The sequence below is a fragment of the Phyllobates terribilis genome, unplaced genomic scaffold (genome assembly GCF_046119375.1).
Source record: "Phyllobates terribilis strain yellow unplaced genomic scaffold, ASM4611937v1 Scaffold_3__8_contigs__length_932513732, whole genome shotgun sequence".
NCBI classification, from domain to species: Eukaryota; Metazoa; Chordata; class Amphibia; order Anura; family Dendrobatidae; genus Phyllobates; species Phyllobates terribilis.
Window position 1 is genome coordinate 720,204,179 of NW_027362763.1, and position 14,301 is coordinate 720,218,479.

Genomic DNA, 14,301 nt, shown 5'->3' on the forward strand with positions numbered 1-14,301 from the left:
GGAGCAAGATCTCTTACAATGCGGTGCGGCACGATGAAATGCACTTACTTTTTCAGATGGGCCAAAACTACACAGGTGTTCAGACTCTCTGGCAGCACTTGAGCGGATATTTCATGGCGCTGAGTTAACTCCTTTATCTTTTCAAGGCCCGGCACGTCTCCATTCAGCGCAAGAGCATTGACAAGTCTGTTTAATGAGGAACGCACGGGCTTGCTGCCATTTTCCAGCATTGTCTGCAGAGTGACTAGTGCATCTATTGAAGGGGAAAGAACGGCACAAAGATTAAAAAAAAAAAAACAAAACCAAAAAACGCTGGAGTAATCACAGATCACAAGGGCTGCAAAACAGAAGAGACAAGCGGACGAGTGATTAGAATTTGCTCTGTTGTTTGTCATATTAGCGACTTGCAGAAAAATGTCGTGTGCGCTCGAGATTAGAACTTAATGATGGAACTGGCAGAGCATGGGGCAAGCTGCTGAGGAGGCAATATGGCATTTCGGTTCCCCACCTCCCCCCCACTCCGAGCCTCTGATAGCATTTGACAAAGTCACAGCACAAAAAGCAGCGATGCACTCCATGTCAATGGATAGAAGCTTTTCGCCCAGTAATAATGTATTCCTGGCAGATGCTGGAGGCGCACTTTGAAATGGAAAAGCACAAATGGCAATCTGGGTGCCAGATAAATTGTATTAATGGCCGGTTCATATTTATGTGAAAACACAAAATAATGGATCTGCGTTATGATAAACAGCTATCACTTTCAAAAATGATCGGAAATGATATAGCGACGGCGGCAGCTGCCATCAGAGGAGAACACTTCATTATCCGCCAGCTCTTGCATCAAAGCAAATACATTAACCAGGCCATTCCCCGGTAAATGCCCGACTTCTGTGTAATTCTCGCTGTAATAAAATACGCAAAACAAAGTGGTGCGGCTGAGCTAAATCGCAATAAAAGTCCTGGGAACAAACTCAATATTCTGCGATAAAACTTGTCACTTACTATATTTATGCAATTTCTTTACCTGGTGTGAATGCCCCAGTTCTCCTGAATCAGGTGCTGTTTTTGTTTTGTTCCTGCGCCTCTGCATCCCTGAGATATGGCCAGTAAATTAACCTGAGGTGTTTTTTTGTTTGTTTTTTTAAGCTGAATGGGCGTGATACTCACCTCTTCTCTATAGAAATCACCATGAGGATCATGCCCACTTGGATAACAAGATGAGATTTACATAAAAAGGAAAGGGGGCAGATATCTCAGGAACAGAGAGATATAAAAGAAAAATTGTGCCAGATTCAGGGGTACGGTGGCATTTACACCAGGTAAAAAAAATAAAAATTACATATTTAAGGCAAATGACAGATAGTCCTGGACAACCCCCTGTAAAGACTAAGATAGTGATGATCTTTACTAAAGATAGGACCAGGTAATCCAACACCTGGTCATGGCGGACAGTGAACAAAGCTGGAAGAGCACGACTCGCTACACTGTTTAGTGGTCATTCTTGAGTACTGCAGCTCAGTTTCCATACCCTTTAATTGCAGCTAAGCCAGTGTATCTGAGATCGACCAACACACACACACAATGGGACTGTGATGTTCAGACTCTGTATTTTGTGTACAGGAGCTAAAATATGTGAAGAAGGGGCTTGGTGTCAGTCCCCCCACCAATCTGATACAGATGATTTGTTCTAAGGGTAGGCCGACAATTAAAAAAAAAAAAGTTTGGGGTTAAGTTGGTATATATGCAGCACATAAACACATGTTCACGTTGGCCATTAAAAAAAACGAAACCTACAAGAAACAAAAGGATCATAAACCCTGCTGTAACCAAATAACTAAAAAAGCAAAAGTGCATTTAAATAACATGCTTTTTTACTTATTTAGTTACAGCAGGGTTTATGATCATTTTGTTTCTTGTAGGCTTTGTTTTTTTTTAATGGCCAATGTGAACATGTGTTTACGTGCCGCATGTATACCAACTTAAACCCAAGCTTAATTTTGTGTTTTTTCTTTATATTTTTGCATTTCATGCAAGCCAGGGTGCGGCCTCCCTTCCTTGAGCTGGATATTACATTTAAATAGCTTCCCTGGGATGGTGTCCATAGTTCGGGACCCGGTCCTTAGTCTGCCCTTCTACATATTGAGGTCAACTCTCACACATGGTAAGGTTTTTAATATTAGATGTAGGACCATCACGAACAGGGTCACCTTGCTGATGGTGGGATGGCTTTTATACTTTTTTAATCAAAAACAGTGTTTACTAAGAACCCTAAGTTGTTTAAATGCACTTTTGCATTTTTACTTATTTAGTCACAGCAGGGTTTATGATCATTTTGTTTCTTGTAGGTTTTGAAAATGTAATGGGGCAGATTTACTGAAACTATCCAATTCTTACTGAAAATGAATCACAATTATCAAGGTGGCTCACATCAATTAATAAATGAGTTGCATATTTTATCTAATTTTACACCACCTACGGAGCGTACCAATTTACTACAAAGTTTTTGCACGAGTTGAAGCTTCCTTTCTCATCAAACTAAGCAACTTTTTTTTTTCGCAAAGTGAAAGATTCCTGCAATCTCCTACACTCGCTGCTTATTTTTTCCTTGAAGATTTGTAGCAGTATCAAACCTGCAGCATGTCAATTCTTTCAGCGTTTTTCACCCATTCAGAAAAAAACGGCATAAAAAAGCCCCCATGCATCAAAAACATGTGTAATTTTCGCAGTGTTTTTTCTGCGAACACGCCACCATTTGCAGCAGATTTTTCTTTTGTGCAGACCCTTAGGCATGGGTCATAAATGGGGGCAAGTTGACACTGTTGCATCAAGTTGTACATCTCAAATAAAGAATAAAAAAATTGCCACACATCATATATACGTAAATATGAAAATAAAGAGCAAAGTTTAATTATGTTTCACTTATTTAAAGAGATGTGGGCATTTTTCCTATTCCGTAATGGTAAACATTCATGAAAAAGTGACATTAAGAAATACAGCCATATTGATTGTCACTTTTAACATCTGATGTGTAAAGTGAGAGAGAGAATTCCCCGCTATGACATCAAATAGATATTATCTTTAGAAGTTAAAGGCGTATTCCCATCTCCAAGATACTATCCCAATATGTAGTAGGTGTAATAATAATAATAATAATATCAGCAAACAACTCCAATTAGAAATGTAGTATAGTTCTTCTGATTTGCTATGTCACTTACCCTATGAGCAGGGAATTGCAGTAGCTTAGGTATCCATGGATACGACCACTCAGTGGCAGTTAACTAGTTGCTAGTGGTTGTAACCATGGATACCTAAGCTACTGCAATGCCCTGCACATGGGGTAAGTGAGAAAGTGAATCAGAAGTACTATACTACATTTCTAATTACAGGTATTTGCTAATATTACCTACTACATATTGGGACAGTATCGCAGAGATGGAAATACCCCTTTAACTCTGCCAGTTCCTCAAATAATCATGGAAACAAATCAAAAGGTTAAAAAAAAAAAACACACACTACAGTCTCCGGAGGGTCTTTTATTCTGCACGCCGCTCATAAGGATATTAACCATGAAAACAAGCAGAATTTTTTTTTTTACTGTATCGAGAAGCAGCATGAAAAAATAGTTTGCATTTTTCTTTAAATCAATATTGTCATCATTTAGCGCACAAAATCCTATACATTTAGCACTCAATTTAACTCATTTAAAATTTTGCACAAAGAAAAATAGAATAATAATAAAAAATTAAACCGCGGCGGAATTGTTCATAAGCATTAACGTATCTTAATTTGCAAAATCGTACGGACTTGTGCTGTGAATTTTAACACTGTACTATTTTTTTTTCCCCCTCTCTCTCTCTCTTTCTTCGGCTTCGAGAACACAAATTTTTGCATGTCTGAACAGATACGCTTCATCTTAAGGAGAAAAAAAAAAAAAAATCATCTTGTGTTAAATGGAATGGAAACCGGACTAAGTGGTCAGATGACAAGTACATTCATATTCAAGATGTATTATAAATGCATGTACAGTAATTTACGTCTCTCCGCTACCACAAAAGGCTCTTGATAAGCAGGTAATTTGCTAAATGGACTCCTTTATCCAAGTATTCGAAGGGCGTTACAAGAAAAATCTACAGAGGCATTAATGTGACGTAAAGGTCAAGCATTGTGACATACCTTTCAAACAGTCCCGCCTAACTTGCTCTTCAATGAGGAGATTACTGGCTGCGCCCCTCAGGCTGTAGTTCCTGACGCGGTTCTTGGCGCTAAAAAAGAGGCAGACGTTTAGGCAAAAGGAATTACTGACATGCTTCTGATCCGATAATAAATGGTTGAGCTCCGAGGTGAAATTACAAAAACGACTGTTCATATGTTAAAAATATTGCTGGAAAATATCGACCTGGAGACAAGCTTTTGTGCTATCCTGTCAATGGGGACGGAAGAATAAATTATTTTTTTCTCAACCCTTTTTTTTTTTCCATCTTGTATTATTTTTTTTTTCCTCCCCTTCTAATCTGACAGATGACAAAAGTTGGAAATGAGCGACAAAAGGAAACAAATTGGAGGGCTTTTTTTTTTTTTTTTTTTAAACAATCGGTTCAGATTCGAGAACGCTGACATATTAGATGATTAAAATAACCGCAACTATTGTGTCTTTTCTGCTGAGATGGTGTCAGATACCCCCTTTTTTTTGTCTGTTCATTTACATCATCCTTCACGCTAATTATAAAATAGAAAACTAAGCAATATTTTTTTTTTCTCGCTCTGAATCATTTTCAGACAATTTTTTCTTCTGCACTAAGATGGTGCAGTAAAGTAAGTTAAACTATATCTATCTATATTTATTTTTTCACTCTAATTTCTAATCCGACAATTTCTTTTCTACAATAAGATGGTGCAGTAAAGTAAACAAAGAAATATATATATATATTTTTTTGCTCCGACTCATTTTCCCACAATTTTTTCCTGCACTAAGATGGTGCAGTTAAACTAAATATTATTTTCTCACTCACTCATTTTCCAACTTTTTTTTCTGCACTAAGATGGTGCAGTAAACTAAGCAATATTTTTTAATTTGCTCTGATTCATTTTCCGACTATCTTTTTTTTTGCACTAAAATGGTGCAGTAAAGTAAACTAGGCAATATTTTTTTTCCCGCCCTGAATCATTTTCCAACATTTTTTTTTCTGCAGTAAATTACACAATATTTTTTTCCGATCAGATTCATTTTCCGCCACTGTTTTTGCACTAGGATGGCGCAGTAAAGTAAAAGTAGCAATATTTTTTTTATTTGCCAATTCATTTTCCGACAATTTTTTATGCACTGCAATAATGCAGTAAAGTAAACTTAGCAATATTTTGTTTTCCAGCTCCGATTCATTTTTCAACATTTTTTTTATGCACTAAAATTGTGCAGTAAATTAGACAATATTTTTTTTTTCTTGCTCAGATTCATTTTTCGACACTTTTTTTGCACTAAGATGGTGGAATAAAGTAAGCTAAGCAATGTTTTTTTTGTTCAGATTCATTTTCCAACATTTTTTTTTGCACTAAAATGTTGCGGTAAAGTGATATAAGCAACATTTTTTTTTTTCCCGCTCTGATACATTTTCCAACTCTTTTTTCTGCACTAAGATGGTGCAAGAAAAGTCTATCAGGGCCAGAGCTTTCAAATTAAGAAAAGAGAGGGTCTAGCTTGCAATGGCATCTGTTTTCGAGCATCTGCCAAATGCACCCGACCACTAATGAAATCCAGGCGTAACTTTTGCAAAAGTTCATTTCTAGATTAACAAAAAAAAAAGGCAAAACAATCTCCTCTGGCAGGGAAAGCAGTGAGAGTAGCGAGGGATTACGAGGTCATTGTCATTTAGAATATCAACAATCAAGTTAAATCGCTCTGATCGTCTTGAGGCTAGCCAACTGAGCAGTCTATTCTACCTACTCAAACTTATGTGCTGAGCAGATTGAGAAGTAAGCGGGGGTCACTGCTAAATTATTCTCATCAATCCGTGCAAAATCCTTTGTAGAGGACGGAATAGGACTGTGCCCCCTCTCTCTCAGTCACTTTCAGCCCCTGGGGGGGTCAGCAATAGTCATTGGACACGGGATTTTCTTACTGTACGGAGCAATCCTCTTAATCCCGGCCTAAGCACTCATTGCTCAGTTCCACTTCTTACTTGGGTCCCCATCTGTCAAAGGCCTTAAATCAACATTTCACGCAGGAAGGCTGTAAATTACATGTAACGTGGGATTTACTTTCCCCAATCTTTCAATCTTCAGTGTGATTAAATAGATGTTAGCCACTATTACAGACCTAATCTTTTATTCCAATACTACTACATCTAATTTCAGGGCCCTCGGACGACATGAAAGTCATTACACATGCAACAAATCGGCTATTGTGCCCCCAAACCTTATCTGTCTGGAAAAAGGCACAAATGAGAATTCATTCTTAAAGGGCCAAGAGGTGCCATCATGAGTGCAGACACACATTAATCCTAAATATGAAGTGCAAGCAGTGTCAGTATAGCGATATAGCCCCTCCTAACTTTTCCCTCCAGCCATCTATGTGTGGGGTATCCAGTACAGCCCCCATTCCCCTGGAGGGGTAGTGCTACGATTCCCAGCCAAGGTGCAGAAGAAAATAAAATTACAAATCAGGACCAACCATCACAAAAACAGACTGATGCATATCGATACTATATGCCTTCACTCAAAGTGGGAGTACCCCTTTAAATAATGGAAGTTAGAGGGGCTGTCATCTTAACTCTCGCTACTTCATCGGCTAAGACATATAAAACAAACTTAGCTTTTACTCATCCTCCCTGGGCCTAGCTCTGCCTCTCAGTCGGTGCTTCCTTCCTTGTTGACTGGCTGCAGCGGTATATCACAATCGCTGGGCACAGCGGCTCGGGTACTCTACATCAGAGGAGGAGCTACTGAGCCCATTGATTGGCCACACTGGTCACGAGTGTTGTAGATGTGATGTCAATGCTGTAGCAGATCGATAAGAAACAGAGCAGCTGTGGATAGGCAGCTGCAGAATATGGGAGGGTGAGTAAAAGCCCAGTTTGTTGCTTTATACTATGGAGTAATAAAAAGTTAGACCCCTTTAAAAACTTTATGAATATGTTCAACTAAAGGACATCAACATTATATCCAGATATTTCAGGGAAAAAGGAGGTGAAACCAGTATGGTCTCCTGAGAGGTAAAGTGGGCAAGAGAAAACTGAATTTATGGGGATGATTGAGAGTAAGCTCGTGTGATGTAAAACCATCACGTGGGCCCAGGGAACAAGAGTACCGACCCCGCTGGTACAGCGTCGGCACGGGAGGAGAGTATAAGTGTTTTTATTTTAAATGGGGGCAAATATTCAGATTGAGAAGTGTTTGTCTGAGTAGAGGACAATCCCTTTAAAGCTTTTTCCAGCATAGAGATGCTCCCGGACACCTCCGCGCTGGCAGGGGGCCGAGGAGCGAGCAGGCAGGGGGCCGGGCAGAGAGCTGGCAGAGAGCTGGCAGAGAGCTGGCAGAGAGCTGGCAGAGAGCTGGCGGAGCGCGGGCAGAGAGCTGGCGGAGCGCGGGCAGAGAGCTGGCGGAGCGCGGGCAGAGAGCTGGCGGAGCGCGGGCAGAGAGCTGGCGGAGCGCGGGCAGAGAGCTGGCGGAGCGCGACAGCGGGGAAAGAGGCAACGAGAAAAGATTTAACGCTCTGTGCAATGCAAATCTGCATCAAAATCAGCAGCAAACGTGAATGTAAATTCACAATGAAGGATCCAAGTAGCGGAACTTTACTGATTTTTGCTGTAACTTTGGCTCATAAGGTTGGTGTGGGGTCTCTTAAGGAGGCACACCCCTCTCAGACATCCACATTTCATAACGCCGTATGGTCAGATATAGTCTGGATAGAAACACAATTAGGTTTAAACAGAAGCAGAAATATATTTACGAGTCCACAAAGTACACCCCACATACTTACACAGCTTCCACTTCAGCTGCTTCTTTCAGCAAGCCGTCGTTCAACAACGCTTTAATTAGACTCGTGTACGTTCTGTTTGTTAATGGGACGTTATTCTGCTCGGCCTCCTGAAATACGGAGAACGCCTCTAAAAAGGAAACAAACCATGAATAAAACATTTTTATTGGCATCGGATGAAGTGAACACCTGTAGGTCTAATAGAGAGATCGTTACTTTCAGCTAAATCCATAAAAAAAGAAAGAAAACAGATTTTATTTATAATTTTCATTTCTAATTTAAAAGGGACCTCGGAACAGATTTTTAAGGACGTGATGCTGCAGTTCTTATAAAGCGCTATATATTGGAGTATATAGTATATCAGTAGCATGCATGGAGTCAATGGGCGGTGCCGTAGCCTGGTAGGGTCATGGCACATAATCCACCCTTCCTCTTTCACCCCCTAGGCCCGTCAGCACTAGTTGTGCGGAAATCCTGCACGTATTCGGCCCTCTGGTAAAACCGGGGGTGAATGAGCTTCCAAATGAAAAGATGAATGTACCAAGCGGGGATAGACAGTGATCTAAGGAAATCAAGTGGTGATTTTCCCCTACAGCATCCTCACAGGTGAAATGAAGTATTACAAGCTGCCATTAGAGATCAATGAGCTGACGGCACAAAGTACAGATACGTTGAGTCCTCCAGAGACGCTCTCCGCTCTGGGTAACATCTTTTATTAAATGGGGATTCCAGGCTTATTACATATCCATTAGATCAATGAAAAATATTAGATCTCATCGATGGGATTCCCATTGATCTCTCGCAAACATGGCCAGAAGATGATGCATGGAACGGCTGGTCTTATGTGTGTCATGCCGCTACCTTCTAAAGGTGCATTTACCCTGAAGGATTACCGTATATGACAAATGTTCATAGGGAACACTCATTTCACAATATAACATAGCAGTGTAAACCGAGCATCAGATGAACTAGTAAAAAGATCATTTCGTTGGGTGAAAAGATCTTTTGTGCTGCATGAAAGATAATCACTCGGCAGCACACAGTCCCGTGGAAAAAGGACTTGCGCTGAAGAGAATTATTGCAGCCTATGTGGATTGAAAGGTCTTTTACGGAAAAATGCTCCTTTCGTCGGGTGAAAAGATCTTTTGTGCTGCTTAAAAAAATAAATAATTCTCGGCAGCACACAGTCCTGTGAAAATAGGACTTGCGCTGATGAGAACAATGGTAGCCCATGCGGACTGAACAATCTTATGGAAAAATGCAAAATGCTCTTTTCGGTCAGGTGAAATGATCTTTTGTGCTGCGTAAAATAATCATTCTCGGCAGCACACAGTCTTGTGGAATTTGGACTTGCGCTGATGAGAACAATGGCAGCCTATGGAAATTGAATGATCTGTTATGGAAGAATGCAAAATGCGCATTTTGTCAGGTGAAACGATCTTTTGTGCTGCATAAAAGACGATAATTCTCGGCAGCACACCGTCCTGTGGAAATAGGACTTGCACTGAAGAGAACTATTGCAACCTATGCGGATTGGACCATCTTTTATGGAAAAATGCTCCTTTCGTCAAGTGAAAAGATATTTTGTGCAGCATAAAAGATAATCATTCTCGGCAGCACACCGTGTTGTGGAAATAGGACTTGTGCTGACCAGAACGATGGCAGCCCATGCGGATTGAAAGATCTTTTACAGAAAAATGCAAAATGCTAATTTCGTCGGGTGAAATGATCTTTTGTGCTGCATAAAAGAAAATAATTCTCGACAGCACTCAATGCTGTGGAAATAGGACTTGCGCCGCCGAGAACAATTGCAGCCTATGTGCATTGAATGATCTATTCAGTGCATACAGTTATCCTCGGTATTAAACGACCCTCTGATAGGTGACTATTTACTGACTAGAGGTTCTTTAGTGCCGCCGGTCGATCTGTGTACCTAAAGTCTATGGTGCTGAAGACATGAAGAAGCCAAGCGCAGCGCTGTCGGTAGGACGCCCAAGGATCTATCAGTCACTTGTCCAGCAGATGGGTGATCACTTATGTAAACCAGGATACAACTTTAGCTCTGAATTTGCTTCTAACATTGAATATTGGAATTCTGGCTGAGATTGATACATCAATGGGAGGGTGGGAGGACGCTGCAGGAGGAATTCGGGAGCCGTTTTTTATGCTCCGTGACGCATGATTTCCAGTAGAAACAGGAAGATTTCTTTACAATCTTTAAGGAAGAAAAAAACCCTTCCTGCGCTTCTGTGACTGATTAACAGTTTTATTTCACATATTCACAAAATCTGTCAGTTTATGAAAAGAAAATTTCAAATAGTAAAAAAAAACGGTAGCCAGAAATCTCACAGATAAGCCCCCGAACGAGACTGCGCAGCAATAAACACGTCATTGACACCGTAATCCAGACTGCAGCGCCTGCAAGCATTATAGCAGTGATTGGGACAAGGAGACGGATCACACAAGCAGCCAATCTCCTGTATCGACGGACTATATAGTCTATTGCTCCCTGTTATCAGCTTTTAAGGCTGAAGGGAAGCTTACTAGATCCATCCATTCATCCCACACACATTCAGATTATATGAAGGTCAATTATTATCAGCTATAATAAAATGCAGAATTAAAAGGGGTTATCCCTTTTCTCAAAATATAGCTCCGCAGGTGAAATATTTTGCAAAAAAAAAAAAAATGCTTTACTCGCCCTTCCCAGGTCCAGCGATGAGTATTCACCGCTGCTCCCGGTGTCTGTTATTGTCTGCAGTGCTGACGTCCCGTGATCAGAATGACAGTTGCTCTGAGGGGAACATTCCATATATAAGAGCAGAGTCACTGAGCTCACCGATTGGCTGACACCCTGTCGATGTAACATCAGCCCCCCAGCCAATTCCGGACACTGAGAGCAGTGGCAGAGAGTCAGTGTTGGACCCGGGGAAGGTGAGAAAGGGGACAACTCCTTTAAAGCATAAAACAAACATATACATTTATATACACACATTTTTTTTTCACCAGAAATAGTGCCACTCTTGTCCATGGGTGGTGTTTGATATTGCAGTTCAGCTCCATTCACTTTGCTTAAAAGGAGACTGTCAGTAAGATAAATCCCCCTACCACCACCCAAAACTACATACATGGGTACGCAGGTCTGTGAAAGCTAAATCCATGGACAGCTTTATATCAAGAGCACTGAGGTTCTTTCCCCGCCCAGCACTGGCCTCTTGGGATTGATTGATAGGACACTGTGTGTGACTTCACGTAAGGACATCATACAGGAACCCATCAATCAAAATAACAAGGCTGGTGCTGGCGGGAAATCAACCTGGGGAGGCAGGGGCTCGGGTTGTGTGCTGATATAAAGGTGCCATGGATTTAGCTTTTAAAGAACTGCATGCGGTTTGGAGGTGGAGTGGGGGTGTTGATTTTACTGACAGTTTCCCTTTAAATAAATATATATTGCCACTGACATCCCTATGGTGTTAAGACACATGCACATGTCACCAGGATACCTGGGCTCAGTCGTGTTCATATAACACTCCCCCCATTAGTGATCGGCACATGTGCTGACACCAGAGTGAGGACTAGTTCAGTGCAAGTACATTATAAGGTGTCATCCCACCAAATACAATTATCACTCATATAGGTAATAAACTCATGGATCACTGGGCATCTGATCATTGGGACCCTCATCAATCAAGGGAACAAGTGTCCCCAAATCGTGTGTGTGAACAAAATGCTAATGCATATGCAGGACCACCAATCAGTTCTGACGGAGACAGCGGAAGCTTGGCCATCAGTCCTGCAGAGGTGAATAGAGGATGTCCCCGTAGTCATTAGTAGTAGGGCTCCAAGCGGAAAACCACTTAAATTGAACATGCTGTTCTTAACAAGGGTGGCATAAGACAGTTCTGACTAATAGGACACCTGCAAAAATACTCTGGACCCCTACTTATAATGCATGCACAATGGGAGCGCTCCCTCAGTGATGACTGACAGGCTGCTGGGTATACATGTATACAAGCCAGTATGTCAATCATCGCCCTAAGGATGGCGGAACGATTCCCATAATGAATACACAGCACTAAGTGTATCCATCCTTACCTTTCTGCATTTTTTACAGGACTTCTTTGTTTCACAAAGCCAATATAACACATTATCAACCACTATGTGGCCACATATAGAATAAGCATCTCCCAGAAGAATATCAGCTGCAGGATCATCTCCGGATATGCCAAGATACGAGTTATGGTAAAACACATACCGTCCGCTGTATTGTTCCGGTGCCGCTATGAGGGATAAGGTAGACATTTTTGTGCCTTCTGGCTAACAGTGCAGAGCTGTAGCTGCTCTTACATAGGACTGCACATGATGCTGACGGGATCAGCATCTATACAAAGAAAAGGGACAAGAAGAAACACGTACCTGTGATCTTTCCCTCCTTACATAGGTCTATGACTCTTTTACCAGATCCTCTGACTGACTTTGCACTTTGCTCAATCTAAAAAATCAAATAATGGTAACTTAATATTGGCGGGTTCGTAGTTAGTGTACTAAAAAAAGCACAAGATACATGGTGGGATAGTACAGATATAGAAAAGAATTCCAAATATCAAAGTCACTGAACTGCTTTGTAGGGTTAATTTACACAATTACTATGCTTGAAAAAAAGAAATATCCATCTAGTTCAACCGAGGGAACAGAAAGGACAAATAAAATGGGTTATGCATGACCCAGTCCGATCCTAGAGAGTTAATTTTTTCCCCCTGATCCCAATTGTTGATCCACTGGACTCCGGGGTTTTATAGGTTTGGAAAAACACTGCCCCTTTGGCTGCATTATGCCCTTAAAAAAAAAAAAAAAAAAAAAAAAAAGTGCTTTACTCACCTTTCCTGGGTTGAGTGCAGAGTTTCCGTTGAATTATTGTATGCAGTGATGACGGTGCTGAAGCCAAATCAGTGAGCTCAGTGGCGCCGGCAGAAGGCGCCCCAAGGGGAGGCCCCGGCAGAAGGCGCCCCAAGGGGAGGCCCCGGCAGAAGGCGCCCCAAGGGGAGGCCCCGGCAGAGACGCCCCAAGGGGAGGCCCCGGCAGAGACATTGAGAGTTCTGGCAAGCATCTGCAAAGGCTGATTAGCACATGTTAGCAATACCTACCAATTGTGAACAAGTGACGGCAGACATTTATTGATGCAATGTCATCAATACCACCCGCCATTCCATCAAAACTTCTTTAAATATTGAAGGACAATGAACAGGATAGCCAATGTTTCATGGGTACAGATCTGCCCAGTGTAAATCAGCACAAAAGACAGGACCCATCATATTGGTACGCTGTACCAGTTGCATCTAGACGTGCAGGCACTTGCATTTCTATGGATAAAATTTAACCAGAGCTGCCATTGAACTTATAGGGCTGTCCCATATATAATAAGTATCCCATATCCACAGGATAGATGATAAATCTATCATTGTTGAGAGCCACCAGAAATCCTGAGAACGAAAGAGCAAACTCCCTTTTGTGATTGGAGCAGTAACGAGCACGTGCGACCACCACTCAGACAGTAAATGGAGCAGTGGTCACACATGCTCGCTACAGCTCCATTTCCACAGGGGACTTTGGGACTACCATTCTCATGATCAATAAGGGTCCCAGCAGTCAGACTTTAAGAGATCATACATTTATCCCTTATTCTAATAATACCTGACAATAAAAGGATTTTCCCAAATTGGACTTTCATGGCCTATTAAAGCAGAAAACCGTGTACATTTAATCACTAGGCAAATTTTGAAGAATGGAGTATAGTGACCTCTGATATATCAACATTAGCATCTTGTCCACTTTTCTTAAATATGTTTTTCAGCAGGTTCAGCGTAGTCTCCTGGGGTACAACGCCTTCCTCTTTCATTGTGTCCCATGCGCTTTTCGTCTTTTCCCAGTCGTTATTCTTATCTGTAACAAGAGAGACATAGGAATATAATAAAAGAAAAGGAAAATCGACATATACTGGCCCGACATGGGTCAAAAGAACACATCGGGCCTCCGTCAGGTGAGCTGGAGCCGACGTACACATCTAACATTACAAGAAACACTAACACCAAGAAGTTCATTCAAAAGGTCATTAAAAAAAAAATATCCGTTTTTCTTTTATTTTTGTGCCAAGGTAGCGCCACACTGGTCCGCAGGATGAGTGTGATATTACAGCTCAGTCCACTGTATGAAGCCAACTTGCATTGCCAGACACTACCCATGGGCAGGGATGGCGCTGTTTTTGGAAGAAAGCAGCCATGTTTTTCTAATCAGGGTGAAGCCACTTCTGGAAGACGCCAATTGTTCTGACAATG

At 41.4% G+C, this 14,301-nt stretch overlaps 1 protein-coding gene across 1 annotated transcript in view; it reads right to left on the bottom strand.

Moving 5' to 3' along the window:
* The window catches only part of LRPPRC (leucine rich pentatricopeptide repeat containing), a 146,030-nt gene that overhangs the window by 23,192 nt on the left and 108,537 nt on the right, over nucleotides 1-14,301 (bottom strand). Inside the window, exons 28-32 of the mRNA XM_073672042.1 lie at nucleotides 13,767-13,909; nucleotides 12,386-12,461; nucleotides 7,973-8,099; nucleotides 4,174-4,262; nucleotides 49-253 (exon numbers count right to left, since the gene is read on the bottom strand). Coding sequence (XP_073528143.1) covers nucleotides 49-253; nucleotides 4,174-4,262; nucleotides 7,973-8,099; nucleotides 12,386-12,461; nucleotides 13,767-13,909 — 640 coding nt within the window. The remainder of the gene's footprint in view (nucleotides 1-48; nucleotides 254-4,173; nucleotides 4,263-7,972; nucleotides 8,100-12,385; nucleotides 12,462-13,766; nucleotides 13,910-14,301) is intronic.